General features: G+C 54.7%; 1 protein-coding gene across 2 annotated transcripts in view; it reads left to right on the top strand.

Moving 5' to 3' along the window:
* MGRN1 (mahogunin ring finger 1) overlaps nt 1-17,711 on the top strand; it is a 40,222-nt gene that overhangs the window by 9,256 nt on the left and 13,255 nt on the right. For both annotated transcript variants that reach the window (XM_075564323.1, XM_075564325.1), the window contains exons 2-8: nt 10,084-10,202; nt 12,087-12,175; nt 12,951-13,097; nt 13,777-13,894; nt 15,355-15,421; nt 15,877-15,926; nt 16,862-16,909. In XM_075564323.1, the coding sequence (XP_075420438.1) occupies nt 10,084-10,202; nt 12,087-12,175; nt 12,951-13,097; nt 13,777-13,894; nt 15,355-15,421; nt 15,877-15,926; nt 16,862-16,909 (638 nt within the window). The remainder of the gene's footprint in view (nt 1-10,083; nt 10,203-12,086; nt 12,176-12,950; nt 13,098-13,776; nt 13,895-15,354; nt 15,422-15,876; nt 15,927-16,861; nt 16,910-17,711) is intronic.

Raw genomic sequence — 17,711 nt, 5'->3', positions numbered from 1 at the left:
GGGGGAAGCGCCTATTGACCTCTTTGCACATTTAAAAAAATTGGGTTCTCTTTTTGCTTATGGATTCTAGGATTCTTGACTTTTCTTGTGTTTTGAGTTCCTTGGAAATTGGCTTACTACGCTGGTGTTTATGGAAACCGGCTTCAGCAAGAAACGGGATTTGTTGGCAGGCTCCAGGGTCTGTTTGAAGGAGCCCCTATGAGCTCGCTGCCAGGTCCAAGGGAAAACCCTGGTTCCACTCCTGTCCCAGTGGCCTCTTCCTGCCTGGGCAGAGTGCCGCTCTTCGCTCTGAGGACCTGGTCTGGAACATTCTATGGTCCCACTTCCTGTTTCACAAGAGACAATGCCACTGAGCCTGTCGCCCACCTGATCACACAGCTGCATTCAGGGGCTTGGGAGTTTGTGCTAGGGTGGGCTGGGGAGGAACCCCTCCCCCAAGTGGTAGCTGCAGCTTCACTGGACCTAGTGAACCCAGACTGTGCTGTGCCCACTGCCCGACTCCTCCTCCACAGGGCCGGGAATTTGTCTGCTTGCTAACACTGCTGAGACTGCCCTGGCATGGATGCGGGGGTGGGCAGAGGCAGCTGGCACCATTAAGTGCCTTTTCATTTGCCGCAGACACGCCTTTTCCTTAATGCGCCCCAGGCAAGCCTTTGTGCTCTGTCTCCGGTCTCTGATTAAAACCAAGTGGTTAAGGAGCCGGGGCTGGAGCACTGGGCTGGAAGCTTAAAGGTCTCCAGTTCCTGTCTCCATCCTTGCCACACAACCTGCTGTGCACTTCTGCCCTGCCCTATAGGATCTCCAGGAGTCGGCATCGGCCCTGTGGATAATGGGTAGTTGATGTTTATTTCAGGGTCTTCTAGCACCATGTAACAGATGCAGTAACTGAGGATCAGAGAGGTTAGGCAACCACCCAAAGGTGCCCAGCTGCAGAGAGTGGTGCTTTAGACGTCTCCCAGCCCGGTTCAGTTGCCCGTGGACTTCCCAGTGACATCAGTTTCTATGTAATGTCACAGCCTACGAGCACCCTCTCGCATTGCCGTCTGTGCCCTTGTGCTGCCTGGCCCCCTGGATACCGAGTTCTACAGAGTGGGGGTGCAGCCACTCTGTGTGGAGCAAGCCTCTTGGCGTCATGGTTTCCCATGGCGCACGCTCACTTCCTGCCTCAGGGCCCCCACTGGGTCCTTCTGTCACCATGCCAGTGCACACGTGATAACCTGCTGTCTGGTGTGCACTGGGGACAGCCATAGCTCCAGGTCTCACTGCAATATCTTTTCTTTCACAATTTTGATGGTGCATTTTCATTTTTTATCCTCAAGTGAGTAATCACAATCAGTTCCAGTGCTCCCTGCCCCTCCCACATATATTGTTTGTTCCCCCAACCCCCTCACTCTTTCTATCCCCTACCCCCCACCTCCCCTATAAACCCTTGCCTCAGTTATTATCTGTGCATCTACTCCTTTGTGCTTCACAAACTGGAAAACCCAACAGAAACAAAGTGGTAAGGATAAAATAATAGTACAAAGATAAAAATACAAATAATGAGTAAGAAAAGATCATCAACGTTTAAAAGACCAGGGAAGAAATTTTTGTCATGGAACAAGTAAGAAATACTTGCACTTAGAACAGTTTCAGGTTGGGTCAAGAAGGGAGGTCAAGTTCAGTCCAGTGTACTCACGATCATAATGATCTCTATCTGACAGTTAAGTTTTTGGAGACCCTTGCCTGCGGCTAGAGGGGATCTGCCAGCAGCTAATCTGGCTAGATACTCCGCAGACGGGTTTGGGACCCCCACTATCCTCCAGAGCCTTCTACAAATTGGGTGTTGTGTTCAGTTTGGGCTCTGATGCTTTTCCCGTTGTCATTTGAATTTTGTTGTTGTCATTTTTGGATCACACAAGCTGGTGTTCTTCATGTGAACTTAATTGACTCTTTGCTTAGATGGCTGCTTGTTTGAATACAAGCCTTTAAGACCCCAGACTCTATTCCAATTGATAGCCAGGCACCATCTGCTTTCTTCACACTTTGCTATAGCGCCCGTATCTTCCGTGATCACGACATGAAGGTGAGTATCGAGCAGGGCCATGTTCTTGGATTGAAGCTAGAGTACCCTGGGGCCCAGAATCCATCTGCTTGTCCCTGGGATGTGCAAGACTCAGGTTTATGCAATACAAAGGGGTACTCCCACAAAAAAAGAAAGCTCCGCTAGGAGGCGCCTTTGGAGTGTACCTTTTTCTTGCTATGAGAGTGTCTGAGCAATTCGCTGTCAGTGTACCCAGTCGCACGCCTGGGAAGGTTCTCTCTGATCACAGTGAATTTTTTCGTAAAAGCAGTTTCACGCGAATCTTTTTTTTGGTGTGTGTGATGGCTGATTTAAGAGAACCAGTGTGCAGCAGTGAAATTTTGTTTCTTGCTCAGAAAATAAATGCTGCAGAAACTTGTGATGTTGAACAAGCTTACAAGGACAGCACTATAGGAAAAACACGTGTACAAGTGGTTTTCTTGCTTCAAAAAGGTGAAATGTCAATTGATGACAAACCTCGTTCTGGACGTCCGTCAACTTCCCAAACAAAAATCAATAAAATTCTCGCCCTTGTGCTGGAAGATCATTGAAGAGATGGGGAAGTTATCTGGACTGTCTTGGAGCTCGGTTCAGCGAATTGTAAGGGAAGATTCAGGAATGAGGAGGGTCGCTGTGAAATGCGAGCCTCGGGTTCTGACTGACCAGGACAGAGAGCGTGGAGTGGAAACATGCTGTGCTCTGAACGAACAAGCAACCCAGACTTTTCCCCAAGGCCATTGCTGGTGACAAGACATGGTGCTGTTTTTTTTTTCCTGTGGTGGTCTTTTAAAAAATACACTTTTATTGGGGCTCTTATGTCTTTTACCACAATCCATACAATCATCCATTGTGTCAAGCACATTTGCACGTATGCTGCCTTCATCATTTTCAAAGCATTTTCTCTCTACTTGAGCCCTTGATAACAACTCTCATTTTTCCCATTCCCTCCCCTGCCCACCTTTCCTCATGAACCCTTGATAAGTTATCGATTATTATTTTCATATCTTACATCGTCCTGTCTCCCTTCACCCACTTTTCTGTTGTCCCTCCCCCTGGGAGGGGGTTATATGTTGATCCTTGTGATTGATTTCCCCTTTCTCCCCCCACCTTCCCCTTATCTTCCTGGTCTCTGTTCTCATTGCTGGCTCTGAGGGGTCTATCTTTCTTGGATTCCCTGTGTTTGGGGCTCTTATCTGTAGCAGTGTGCATATTCTGGTCTACTCTGATTTGCGAGGTAGAATGGAGGTCATGATAGTGGGGGAGGAAGCATTAAGGACCTAGAGGACAGCTGTGTGTTTCATCGTGCTGGGCTGCATGCTGACTGCCTTCTCTCCTCCTTGTGACGCTTCTGTGAGGGGTGTCCAGTTGTCTACAGATGGGCTTTTGGCCTCCACTCCATGCACCCCCTGCCCACCCCCTTTCACATCGGGTATGAGTTTGTTCTGGATCTTAGATGCCTGATACCTGATCCCATGGACACCTCATGTTCACCCAGGCTGGTGTGCTTCTTCCATGTGGGCTTTGTTGCTTCTCAGCTAGATGGCTGCTTGTTTAACTCCAAGCCTTTAAGACCCGACACTATGTTTTGATAGCCGGGCAGACATGGTGCTATTCTTACAACACTGAAAGCAAACATCAATCAAGCCAGTGGAAGACGCCATTGTCACCTGCCCAAAAAAGCCCGTCAAGTGAAATCAGAGATCAAGATGATGATACTTAACTGTTTGTTTTTTTTATGTGAGGAGAAGAGTGCATTTGGAGGTTATTCCACCAGGTCAGACTGTTAATCAACTTCCTATTTAGAGTTTCTGAAAAGATTGGGTAACAGTGTGCAGAAATAGGGCCTGATTTGTGGCAGATGGGGGACTGGTTTTGCCACCACGACAGTGCACCTGCTCATGCAGTCAGCTCTTTGTGCTAGTTTTTGGCATAAAACAGCAAGCCTCTCTTGCCCCGCACATCTTACTCACCTGACCTTGCACCTTGTAACTTCTTTTTGTTTCTGCAAATGAAGAGGAACATGAAAGGACAGCAATTTGATGACGTAGAAGAGGTGAAGAGAAAAACGAGGGAGGTGCTGCCAGCCATGCAAACAGATGAGTTTGAAAACTGTTCCAAGAATGGAATCACAGATTTGACAAATGTAGTAAGCGTCATGGAGAGGACTTGGAAGGTGCTAAGGTTGCTTTGTAAAAAAGTTAGCACCCCCCATGAACAACAGAAATGTGGTTGAAAGGAGACAATGGTCAGTGTAAAATATGAAAGCAATAATTTATAGTTTATCAAGGGCTCAGGAAGGGAGGAGGATCATGGAGGGGGGTTAAAAAGAGAAGCTGATACCAAGGGCTCAAATAGAAAATGTCTTGGAAATGATGGTAACATTTGTACAAATGTGCTTGATACAGTTGATAGCTGGAATGTTAGAGCTGTAAGAGACCCCACTAAAGTTATTCTTAGAAATTTAAATACCTAGCTTTGGGGGAAAGTTTTTATTGTGGGTGGGCACCCCCCTGGTACCTTCTTTTTTGTGGGGTCAGGAACTGAACCCGTATCCTCGCAGAGGTCGGTCCTCTACTCAGGTCTCCCCACTCCCTTATCTGCTCATCGTTGCTTTTGAGTCATTGCTGACCTCTGGGTCTCGGATGGACGGCTGTAGGAGGCACTGATCTCCAGCGCTGCCCTTACTGTCCGTTACTAGCCTGTTTCTGTTTCACTGAAAGGTGATTTCAGCGTGAGCTCCAGTCGGTTTAAAGTGTCTCAGGGCCTTAGTTTCAGAGGGCGGGGGGGGGGGCCCTCGTCTCTTCTGTCTAGTCTGACTGGCTTTGCTTATAAGAGTTCTGCCCCCCCCCCCAAAAAAAAAAGTTCTGGTCCACATTCCTCTCCCTTTCTCCCCAGGACGATTCTGGTGACCTGTTCAGAAATGGCACCGTGGAGTTCTTCTGGTCTCTGGGTAGGACTGTGGGCTGTCTCCCACATTTCGCCCCCAGCCTCTCCAGGACCGTCCAGAAGGAGCCCTGTCAGAAGCAGCAGTGTGTGCAGCCAGGTGCCGTCTTTGTTCCTTTGATCTCAGGGTAGACGAGCTGATGTTTCTTCCCTGAGCTGTGGGTCACCCCTAACTCTTTTGCTCCTGGTGAACTGTGAGCTGTTGTTAGGGTTCACATGGGCCCTTTTGAGCTTTTAAGACCCCGAACTCCACTTGCTTGCTTCACTGGGATTCAGAATGTGATTTCTCCCAGCTATTGTGCCAATTGACTGAGGTGGCCTGTGAATAAGCTTTGGTCCTGTGGATAAGCTTCGAAGCCAGCAAACCAGTCTTGGCTTCTGTTTGCTTGTCTGAGGAGTGCCTGTGTTTGTGTTGTGTTGTCAAACACCAACATAGCTCTGTGTACACGTTCCTGGAAGAAGGACAGCCAGAGTGCTCCTCAGAGGCAAGATGATAAGACTTCTCACGTACTTTGAATGTGTTGTCAGGGGAGACCAGTTCCTGAGAAGGGCGTCATGCTTGCTAAAGTGGAGGGGCAGCAGAAAGAGAGGAAGGGCCTCGACAGGATGGATTGGCACAGTGGCTGCCCAGGGACTTGAACATGAGAATAGTTGGGAGGATGGCGCAGGACTGGGCAGTGCAAGCAGAACAGGGTCATTATGGGTTGGAACTGACTTGTTGGTGCCTGATAACAACAATGAACTATATTTTTTAAAAAAAAGAAAGAGAAAAAGACAGTTGCCTTTAAGTGGACCCCAGCACCTGGTGCGCCCTAGGTCGGAGTAGGGCTGTGCCGGTCGGGCCCTCAGTGGCAACCTGTGGGTGACCTTGAACCTTCAGCTGCTGGTCAGCAGGCAAGTATATGCACTGCCCGGGACCCCACTCCCCGGGCTCCCGCTGTTGGTGGGTACTGTTGAGGCTGCTCTCAACATGTGATGAGTGTTACTGCCCAGAGTGCTTTCCAGGCTGTAGTTTTAATGGGCAGATCGCCAGGGTTCTGGCAACTCCCAGCCTTTTGGTGGGCAGCTGAGCTCCAGCGCTGAACTGGGCTCCTATTAGGCTTTCCCAGTAGGGGCCACGGAGAGTGTAATGGTGGCATGGTGACGGTGTTGTCTGGCCTCTTCCTCTAACTTCACAGGGTGGTAGATTGAGCACCCCCTCAGCGTCAGCCCAGGGCTGGTTCCTGTGAGGCTGAAGTCAGACATACTTCTTCTCTCTAACTTTTGTCCCAACTCCAGCGCCCCTCCCATGACCCTGTTTTTCTTCAAAGTTCAATAATTGGTGTCAGTGGCCACAAGAAACTCCAGACCACCCTAATGCTTATGAGACTTATTAAGGAGGTATAACAGGCTACAAAGCAAGATCAGGAAAGACTCAGCATACAGTTCTTTGGTCGGCACAGCACCTTAGCCATGCCCACAGGCAGGCCTCTCCTTGGGCCTCTTGACCCAGCCCCTGGTTTGCTTCGGCAAGTTTTACAAGGCCCTTCAGCTCCCTGAAGCATTCAGCTCTTGCTCCTCGGGGCCAAGGGAAACCCTTGACACATCTCTACCTGGTTCTGCCAAGGTCTCTTGGCATCTTCAGCCATCACCCCTGTTTTTGGCCTGTCTCCTGGGTCTAGGAGGTTCTCAGTGCAGGGACCCTGGGCTCAAAGCATCTCCTCCTCTCCTGTCTCTTTGTGGTAGACAAGGCCTCCTTTCTGCTCTGGGACAGGCTCTCTCTCTTTTTAATAGTTTTATTAGGGGCTCATACAACTCTTATCACAATCCTTACATACATCAATTGTGTAAAGCACATTTGTATATCCATTGCCCTCATCATTCTCAAAACATTTGCTCACCACTTAAACCCCTGGCATCAGGTCCTCATTTTTTCCCCTCACTCTCCGCTCCCCCCTCCCTCATGAACCCTTAGATAATTTATAAATTATTATTTTGTCATATCTTGCCCTGTCCGATGTCTCCCTTCACCCACTTTTCTGATGTCTGTCTCCCAGGGAGGAGGTCATATGTAGATCCTTTTAATCAGTTCCCCCTTTCCAACCCACCCTCCCTCTCTACGCTCCAGTATCGCCACTCTCACCACTGGTCCTGAAGGGGATCATCCGCCCTGGATTCCCTGTGTTTCCAGTTCCTACTGTACCAGTGTACATGCTCTGGTTCATCCAGACTTGCAAGGTAGAATTGGGATCATGATAGTGGGGGGTGGAGGAAGCATTTAGGAACTAGAGGAAAGTTGTATTTTTCATCGTTGCTACATCGCACCCTGACTGGCTTGGCTTCTCCCTGAGACTCCTCTCCAAGGAGATCTCCAGTGGCCTAAAGTGGGCTTTGGGTCTCCACTCTGCACTACCCCCCTCATTCACTATGGTAAGATTTTTTGTTTTGATAATGCCTGATATTTTATCCCTTCAACACCTCGTGATTGCACAGGCTGGTGTGCTTCTTCCATTTGGGCTTTGTTGCTGCTAAGCTAAATGGCCGCTTGTTCACCTTCAAGCTTTTACGACCCCAGATGCTATAGCTTTTGATAGCCAGGCACCATCAGCTTTCTTCACCACATTTGTTTATGCACCCATTTGTCTTCAGCGATAGTATCATGGAGGTGAGCACACAGTGATTTGATCTTTTGTTCTTTGATGCCTGGTAACTGATCCCTTTGGCACCTCGTGATTGCACAGGCTGGTGTGTTCTTCCATGTGGGCTTCACCTGCTTTGTCTTCAACGATTGTGTCAGGAAGGTGGGCATCATAGAATGCCAATTTAATAGAAGAAAGTATTCTTGCACTGAGGGAGTACTTGAGTGGAGGCCTAATGTCCTTCTGCTACCTTAATACTAAACCTACAAATATATGCACATAGATCTGTTTCCCCATCCTCATACGTAAATATATTTGCATATGTACATGTCTTTATCTATACCTCTATAAATGCTCTTTGCCTCCTAACTCTTTCCTCTATTTCCCTTGACTTTCCTCGGAGCAGTCTCTCTTTTACGTGAATCAGGAGATGACAAAACTGACCCATCTCTTCTCAAGGTCCCATGCACCTTATTCACATAAGTGCAGACTGCCCACTCCCTTGGGGAGGTACTCCCAATCACTCCATGGGCGTTAACAAGGCCACATGAAGTGCTTGACTGTCCCCCACAAAACAACCATGAGCTCCAGAGGTCTGATCCATGGCTGCCCAGACCAGGATAGTGACTTCCCGCTTGCTGACCATCACTGGACCTGGCTCTAGCCTGCAGCTTTCCTTTCTGTCAGCCCTAAGAGGGGACAGGCACTTCTGGGTCTGGTTGTGTGTGTGTGTGTGTGTGTGTGTGTGTATGTACGTACGTGTGTACGTGTGTGTACACACGCACCACAGATAGGGTGCGACCTTCCAACTCCCTGCCACTTGGGTCGCCTGGACGCTCACCAATAGGACCGAGTCAAAATCCCATGGGTGAAGAGCCACCCGACCCTGTGTGCCCCTCAGCCAGTCCTAGTAAGTCGGGGGAGGATGATTCAGTCGCTGTAGTCAGCAGGACTAGAGCGGTCCCTTGGCCCTGAGGCTGTCACTGCCTCTTCATGGGGTTTCTGGACTAGGTTCGGGATCCAGGGCCACTGTCATCCCTCTGCCTGGGGACTTGAGCCACTGTGATGGGGAAGACCAGTGGCTCTGCCTGCCGTGTGCACAGGTGCTTTTCCTAATCAGCGAGGACACTGCCCACTGCCATCACTGCCTCCCTCTAATCTTTATGGATGCAGAAAAAAACCCTGGTGACCTCCTGCCCAGCGTCCAGCCCCTGAAAGCCCTTTGGACGGGTTCTGTACTGTGAGTCAGGGTGACCAGAGGGCAACTGCTGGGACTCTAACCGACTCAGAAATGGGTGCTGTGAGCTGTGGGTGGACCTGATGCAGAGTGGGAGCTTCCGGCAGAGTGGGGCATGTGTCCAGACCTTGTGCCCATGAGCTGCTTCTGTATGTGCACTTATCTGGGAAACGAGGGCTTAGCAAGCAGCCTCAGCTTGCTGTCCGGTCTGTGTGCACAGTGTGCACGCCCCGTGAGGTCTCACTCACCGTGCTGTGGATTGCCCTACCAGCCTTCTCCAGTGCCCCCCGCCCCATGGGCTCCTGCCCTCACCTACTTTCTTCCCGACTCTTAGAGCCACTGGTGTAGGTCTGTTGGAAACCTGGTGGTGCAGAGGGTTAAGCACTGACTCCGGTGTGAGCCCACCAGCCGCTCCTGGGAGTGCGATGTGGCAGTGTGCTCTCGTCAAGATGCCGGCCTTGGAGGCCCTGTGGAGGGGGCAGCCCTGGGCAGGGGGCGACCAGGGCCCCGATGCGCTCCCACTGCTGCTCGGTGGGTCGTGAGCTCAGGAGCTGGTACCTGTGCCTGTGGAGCTGGTGCCAACTCAGCCCTGGGGGGTTTCCAGGGGCTGGGTTTTGGGGAAGTGGATCGGCAGGCTGTACTGGGGGTGGGGAGGATTTGAACCTCTGTCCTTTCTTGGTGTTACCCAGCACTTCACTGTAGTCTGCACTGTAGTCTGCACTCCGTCTGTCTGTGTAGAGAAAGGCTGTTGTGACCTTCCTTTTGGGGGTGGCTACAGCCTCCGTAGAAGTGGCTGTCAGACAAAACCTGCTGACTGTCTTGAGGGGGGGGGTTCCGGCTCATGGCAGCCCCACTTTTCACAGAGGACTTCCCTTTGGGTTTTCAGTGACTGATTGTTCTGAGGTTGCCTCGCGGTCTTTCTCTGGGTGGGCTCATACTGTTAACCTGTCAGCTAGCAGCTGCCTTGTACCCCACCTGCCACCTGGGCCTCACAGCGTCTCTCATTGGCTGCAATTGGCCTTTCCTGGTTGCTGGCTCCCCAGGTGGGTAGGTTTTGGCATGGAACTTTGCAGACCCAGCTGAGTGCACAGGTGCATAGACAGGTGGGCTGGGGACTGGAAGGCTCCACTGTGGGGCTGAGGTGACCAGTGGTGGAAAGAGCAGGCAGGGTCCTGCCCCAACCAGCACCCCCTCATCATCAACAGCTGTCTTCTTTTTACCAGGAAACTATTTTGCCTCACACTTTTTCATGGGTGGTGAGAAATTCGACACCCCACACCCGGAAGGCTACCTCTTTGGGGAGAACATGGACTTGAACTTCCTGGGCCACCGGCCAGTGCAGGTGAGCCCACTGGGGCAGGCTGCTGGGGGTGGGGCTGGAGGCGGCCCCGCTCTGAGTGACCCTGCAGGGCAGAGTAGAACTTCTCTATGGGATTTCCAGGGTGGTTATCGACCTGGGCAGACTGCCTGCCAATGGACGTGTTCACACCTTCGGGTTAGCAGCCAAGCTCTGCCCACGGTTGCCACCAGGACTGGGGTCCAGGTTCTTGAGGGACACAGCTGCCTTCATTGAGCCAGCGGCAGGTCCACTGTCCACAGGGGGTATAGGAGCTGTGTTGAGTTTATAGGTGCATTCCAGCGACCTGGCCTCTTTTTTTTCCCTCTTATAAAAAGAAACCACATCCCCGGAGCAGAACCATCCAAGAGGCGAGGCTTACTGGTCAGGTAGAGAGGGAGGGATCCCAAGCTTCAGCTTAGGAGTGGGACTCACCCCTGCGTCAGAGTCGACACTCACAACCCAGCGGGCAGTTGACCCATGGACAGAGTGCAGAGGGTCAGGAAGGAGGACATGGGTCCTGAGGGCGCACGGCAGGGGTTGAGAAGTGGAATGAAGGAAGTGGGGTGAGGTGAGCCTGCTCTGGAAGCCTTCCCCTTGTTTGTGGTCCTCAGGAGGGGCAGGTTCAGTTTGCCTTCTCTAGACCTGATGACCAAACTGGGGTGTCCAAGTAGACCTAGCCCCACATGGCTACACCTGGCTACCATCCTACAGCCCAAGAGTGCCAGGGCTTGCTTTCTCAGCACCACAGGGTGGGTGTGAACCACCCGCCTCCGGGCTTAGTAGTAGAGCGGGTGGGTTCACCCGCCCATCTTTCCGAGGCTGGAGATACAGGCCAGGGTCTCGGCCCTGCTCCACAGGGGGGCTGTAGACGGGAAGAAGAAAATGGGAGGAAAGCCACTTAACAGCAGCCAGAAATTGAGCTATGAGGGGGACGGGACCCCCGGGAACCTGTGGCTGAGCCAGGATACATCTGGCGGCAGGGGTCCTGCCCCACAAAGGGGGCGTCACAGGAGGAGGGCCGGCCCAGGGCCTGTGGGAAGAGGGCACGCGGCCCTAGGGCTCTGCTCTGCTCAGGACTGGGCCTGGCGTGCACAAGCGGCCTCCCTGTCAATAGCTTTCTGATTGTGGGGTCAGTGTCATAAATAGTACAGAGAAACCCCACATACTCCTCACCCCAAGCCCCACTATAGTGTCACAGGCCTGCGGGTGACAGCCAGTGACATGACCCACCACTGTTGCAGTTTCTACACCATCTGCAAACCTATCAGTATTTTCCTTACCTTCATGTCCGAGCCTCTTTTGTTAGTGGGTTTATTGTTTGTGGAAGCTAGGGCCCCAAGTCAGGGCTTCGGTAGGGCCTCCCTTTCCCTCAGGCCCTCTCTCTTCTCTGTCTCCCCTCTGATACAACACCACTCAGCCAGGCTCAGCATCCCCCACTGATGACGCCTGAAAGCCCTGGCCTCATTGTTGTCTGGGTGACTCCCCGCAGCACAGCCCTGCTTCCCCCCACGGTCCAGGGCCAGCCCGAGCCCATCAGTGACACAGCCTGGTCCATAATCGGGTCCACACACCAACTGTTGTCACCGTGCGAAGAGACAGCCTTGTTCATGGACTGAGTGGACACCTCGCTCCACCACCTTGGAATGCACTTGAGAGAGCCCCCCAATGCCACCCTCCCACCGCCCCCTATGGCCAAGCTGAGGCTACCGAGAGCCCTTACTGGCATTGAGGGGTCCCTGGACAATGGCCCCAGCAGAGACCCCAGAATCCTCGCTCCTGCTTCACCTGGTGAAGGGAGAGCCCAGTTCCCCATTGCCCGGGAGCCCAGCGGGGCTGTGGACCTTGCTGGGGAGTCACCTGGGTTTCTTTGTGCCCTCCCCCCTCCAGTTTCCATATGTCACCCCTGCCCCCCATGAGCCGGTGAAGACCCTGAGGAGCCTGGTGAACATCCGCAAGGACTCTCTGCGGCTCGTGAGGTAACTTCCCGTAACCTGGGCAGGAGGGCAGGCCAGCGGGGCCTGGCTTCCAGGGCTCACTGCCTGAGCTCAGGCTTTTCGACAGGGCTGCTTGTGCCCTGGGACACTGGGCAGGGTCACAGCTGGGTGCTCTGGCATCTGGTGGGTGGAGTCTAGGGGTGTAACTCCACACCCTGTAGTGCACATACCCCCATGAAAAGGATCCAGAACCAAGCGTGCACAGTGCCCAGGCTCGGCACCGGGTCCCGGAGACCTAAGGCCCCCCCAGCCTTCATGTCAACTTCCCTCACTCACCAAGACCTCCTAGTCCCAGTAGCCCCAGAACCCAACTGGGCGTGAGGGGGTCATGCTCAGTTGGGCTGTTATGCTGGCCGTCAGAAACCTACACGGAAACCAGGCCATGCTGGGAGGCAGTCCTGACCCAGTCACTCGGGGCGAGGATCTGCACTTCCACCATGGCCGAGGATACCCTGGGAGGGCCTATGCTGGGGTGAACTCTCTGCTGCCCTGGGAACCCCAGCCCCCCAGGACCTCAGGTTGCAGATGGGTGTTGTCTGGGTTGCCCCCATGCTGCAGGGCACAGGGTGCCCCTACCCATAACAGGCAGCTCCCCATGTGCCCAAATTGACACACCTATGTGAGGTATCCAGGCAGCTCTTATCTGAGAGGCTCACTCCCATTGGGGGCCAGGACCTAGGGAGGGGGTCTGATAGTCTCTGGGACAGCCCCTGGCCACCAGCACACCTGCGGCCCAGTGACCGTCCCCTGCCCCTAGGTACAAAGAGGACGCGGACAGCCCCACCGAGGAGAACGAGAAGCCTCGGGTGCTCTACAGCCTGGAGTTCACCTTTGACGCTGATGCCCGTGTGGCCATCACCATCTACTGCCAGGCCACCGAGGAGTTCCTGAACGGCATGGCCGTGTGAGGCTGGGCCCCGGTGGGGGGCTGGGGCCTTGAGTGGTTGTGGGCGCCAGGCAGGACTGTGCTCCAGGGTGCTTTCTGGGCAGGTCTCAGCGCCAGGCCTTTCTTCCACGTGGACCTTCAGCGGAGGGGGCTTCTAGTGTGCGCCACCCAGCCCCAAGCCAGGCTCCCTGTGCACGGCGGGAAGAGCTGCTTGTGAGGCTGGGGGCTGGTGGTGGTGCCCCTTTTGGAGCGCTCCTCAGAGGCCAGGACGCATCAGGTGGTTGCTGTGCAGGAACCCGCCGAGAGTGCGGTTGTGCTCACTGCTGCATGTGTGGGCATGAAGGCCCAGCCTCAGCCAGCACGTGGGCATTTGCCAGCACCGCACCATGCACTCTGCTGCTGTGGCCGTGCTGTGCTCATGCAGAAAAGGGCCAGGCTACACAGAGCAGGCGAAGGTGCGGCCCGGCACAGACAGAGATCGAGTGCAGTTGTCCCCGTCAGTGGAGGGCTCCGGAGGGGTGGAACGGTGTGAGCTCACCGAGGAGCTCTGTGGAGAAGCCACCTTCCTGCTCCCCACGGAGAGGGCTGTGGCCCCTCGGCTGTGCGAGATTATGCCCCAACCTGAGGGAGGTGACCACTGGGAGGAAACATTCGTGGGCATCAGGGCCTCACTCCCATCTTTCTACTGCCCCCTCAGGTACAGCCCCAAGAGCGCCGCCCTGCAGTCGGAGACCGTCCACTACAAGAGAGGGGTGGGCCAGCAGTTCTCCCTGCCTTCCTTCAAGATAGACTTCTCGGAGTGGAAGGAGGACGAGGTAATGGCCTGGGCCAGCCCTCCCTGACCCGACTCCTGCTCTGACCCCTCCTCAGATGGTGCCTCAGCATCAGACCATGTCTGGCTGCCCCCCCAAGGGCTAAAGCCTGAGCCGATGGGTGGGCAAGGCTGACCAGGGTCCGGGAGCACCCAGTAGCACTGCTGCCCCCTGGCCTCGGGCTTGGCATCATCTGGTTCTTCAGCCCAGGATGGTTCCACTGGGACTTTGGAGGGGCGGCTTCTGTGGACAGACCCCAGGGCCTGTCCCCCTCACTGCCTCTGCCCTGGACACTGCTCCTGGTGGGGTGGGGCCCCTGGATGCACCATGGTACTCCCCTTGGTCCTCTCTGTTTTGTTCTGCTGTTGGGCCAGCGGGTCGGTTCTGACTCCTTGGGACCCCATGTGCTGGGGTCCCCATAGGGGAGGGGGCTCTCAGCTGCGTCTTTGTAGGGGCCACCAGGTGGGCCGGGACTGCTGACCCCCACTGTTGGTGCTGCCAGGGTTCCATCTCTGCTGTGACCTGCCTTATCCAGAGGTCACCACTGTGCCATGCCCGCTGACAGTGCCCCTTTGCGTGTGCAGGGAGCTTGGAACCCGAGGGCCAGGGGGTCAGACCCCCCAGTTGCCCTGCCAGAGAAAGATGAGGCCATTGGCCCCCTTAAAGATTGACAGCCTGGGAGACCCTAGGGAGCAGTCAGTTCTGCACTGTCTTATAGGGCTGCCGTGAGCCCGCCTTGTTCGACGGCAGTGGGTTTGATGTTTGACTTTGTTAATTGAGAAAGAGATCCTGTTTTCTCCATTGAGCAAAGAGGGGTCCCATGGGGTCAGGCTGGAATATTGGTGGAGTTGTGTCTATACACTGGGCTATTCACCGAGAGGAAAGATGAGGCTTTCTACTCCCATGAAGAATTAGTTTGGGAAAGTTCTAAGAGCAGTTCCACCCACCCTGCTGGGTCACCACAGGTCAGAATTGCCTTGATGGCAGCAAGTAAGGAGGCCCAGAGCAGGATGGCTCAGCAGGAAGCAGGTGGGGGCGGCTGAGACCTGGGTCCATTCTGATCCATGGCAACCTGTAGGAGAGCTCAGAACTGCCGCCTCACCTACCTCTCTGCAGAAGCAGAACCAGGCTCTGTCCCCTTGGCTTCCAGTGGCCATCCTTCAGTCCGCAGCGGAGCACTTCACTACCATGCCACCAGGCTCCGTCAGGGCGGAGGGGGTGGGCACATTGGAGGATTGGAGGTGGCGGCCAGGCTTGGCAGGAGAGGTGACAGGCTGGCCTGGGGTCGGAGCGGGGCATTTGCGTGAGAACGTCAGGGAGCCTGAAGGGAGGTGATGCGGGAGGGGTTTCTCTCAAGGACCCTCACTACCCTCCATCTGGGGGCTTCTCTCCTTGTGCCCTTGACCCTTTCTCCGCAGTTCACCTCTGGGGTCCTGACCTTCCTTGCTTCCTCCCTCCTACAGCTGAACCTCGCCCTGGACCCCGGCGTGTTTCCAGTGGTGGTGCAGGCCGTGGTGGACGAAGGGGACGGTGAGCAGCACTCGGCCCATGCGGGCCTGGACCTGGGCTGCCTGCAGGCACACTGCTCCTCTCTCTACCCCCAGTGGGGAGGGGGCGCTGCAGGCTGACCCATCGTGCAGTTCTTGCCTGTCCTGGGCTTACCTGAGGACATCCCATTTTTGGGGCCAGAGCCAGCCAGCCTTCTGCTCTGTGGCCCCCATGGCTGGTGCCCCTGGGCCTCCTCCACCTCCCTCCTGCCGTCTCCCTGGCCCAACTCTTTGCAGTGGGTGGGGCTCCGTCAGGCACCCAGGGGGCCGCTGTCCCGCTCTGGCCTCTGTGGGTGAGGATAGCAGCTGAGAGGCAGGCAGCATGACCCAGAAGGCTGTGCTGCCTGAGTGCTGGGTGAGAGCAGCCAGGCCTGAGAGGGAGAGGGCTGGCAGAGAGGTCCGTCCTGGCAGCTCTAATGGCCTCCCCTCCCCCTGCAGTTGTGGAGGTGCCTGGCCATGCCCACGTGCTCTTGGCCGCCTTTGAAAAGGTAAGTGTTGTCCTCCCCACTGGCCAGTGGGGGGGTGGGAGTGGAGCTTGGGAGACTGTGAACTTGAGGGCCAGGCTTCAAGACGTGGACTAAGCCCAGAGGCTGGGAAAGGGGACAGTCCCTAGGCATTCTGGGTCTCGGGGTGGATGCTTTCCTGGCAGCCAAGAGAACGTTCTAGATTAAGACCCATCACCTGCCACCTTGGGTTGCTATCCGATATGGGGCTTTCCAACCAAGGGCTGTGTCGCACTGTGCACAGAGATGAAGATTTGTTCCTCCCGTGGTCCTCTGATGTCACTGGGTCTCTTGTTCTTAGTTGTGCCCGCGGTGGGTTTTGGAGAAGTCAGTGGACAGGTGGGCAAGTGTCTGATTTGTGCCTGGCCCTGAACTCATGCGTGTGGGAACTGGGGGAGAATTTGAGTCTTCCTGGAGCCTCCCCTCCACCGTCTGTGGCAGCCGCTACCTAGAAGGGGCTCATCACGGGGAGGGATGGTCTCTGTATTTCCGCACAGGGTGCCGGCAGCCCCAATCTTCCAGCTGCTCATGTTTTGTGGGGGGTGTTTATGTTTGGGGCCAGGAGATAAGTGGGGTATGTGTACATATCTGGGCATCTGTATTTCCCTCTGCGTGTCTCTGTGTATGTCTGAGTATACTTGTGAGTGTTGAATGTATGTGTGTGATGTATGTATATGTGTGTGTCATCTGATGTGTGTATGTATATGTGCGTGTGTGGAGTTGGCATCTGCTTTGTGTATACGTCTGTGCCTGCACGGTATGTCTGTGCATGTGCTGTGTGGGGAGGGGTGGCATGTCTGTTTTGTTTATGTGAACGTGGGTGTTGCTGTATGTGTTTGTGTGTCTGTCGGGGGTTCAGCTGGCTGTGCTGAGAGGCACCAGCCCTAGCCTTCACCAAACAAGTGTTCTCTTCCCGGCAGCATGTGGACGGCAGCTTCTCCGTGAAACCTCTCAAGCAGAAGCAAATTGTAAGTTTCTCTGCTTGCTCTCCTCACACTGCTCACACACGTACACTCAGTCACTCCAGCATCCTGCCACCGGAGGCCCTGACTGGGCGGGGATCTGGGTGCAGGCAGCTTTGAACTCTGTGGGTGCTTTGGATGCAGCATAGTCCCACTGGGTCAGACCCGCCTCCCAATGGCCCCAGGCCATTTCCAGGGCCCTTGTCCTCACAGCGGCCGACACCTGGCCTCACCTTTCCTCACCGAGCAGCTGGGGGTTCACACAGCCCACTGGAAACTGCTGGGCCACCAGGCGCCCCCTGCCCCCCCCACCCCCACCATATGTGGACACAACCTCACTCCCCGGTGCCCATCCTGGCTGGCCCCTCCCATTCCCCACATGTCACACAACCTCTTCCTGACAGACACAAGGGGTTCCTCTGTCCTGCTGTGCCTCCCAGGCCCACAGCCATGCCTCACCACTGAGCCCCAAACCAAGAAGTCCACTCTGAGTGCTTCTTTGACTCACAGCAGCCCCCAGGGCTCCCCTGCCCTGTCATGCTGGGCACACATGGCCTCCGCTTTCTCCCTCAAACCACTGGCTTTTCAGTTAGCAGCCGAGCCACCAGGGCCCCTTGAAAGGCAGCCAGTCCACAGTAAATACTTGAGGGGAGGGTGAGCTGAAGGAGGGAGCGAGACTTAGAAACCCCACCCTGTCTATACCTGCTATTGGGGAAGAGAGAGCAGGGGATATCCTGTACACCAACCATGCGGCTCAGAGTCTTTCCTTATCTTTGGGGTTGGGGTCTTCTGGCCATACACGGGGGAG

The sequence above is a fragment of the Tenrec ecaudatus genome, chromosome 12, assembly GCF_050624435.1.
Source record: "Tenrec ecaudatus isolate mTenEca1 chromosome 12, mTenEca1.hap1, whole genome shotgun sequence".
Lineage (NCBI taxonomy): Eukaryota > Metazoa > Chordata > Mammalia > Afrosoricida > Tenrecidae > Tenrec > Tenrec ecaudatus.
Note: the sequence above shows the minus strand (reverse complement) of the source record. Positions and strands in the feature narration are given on the sequence as shown.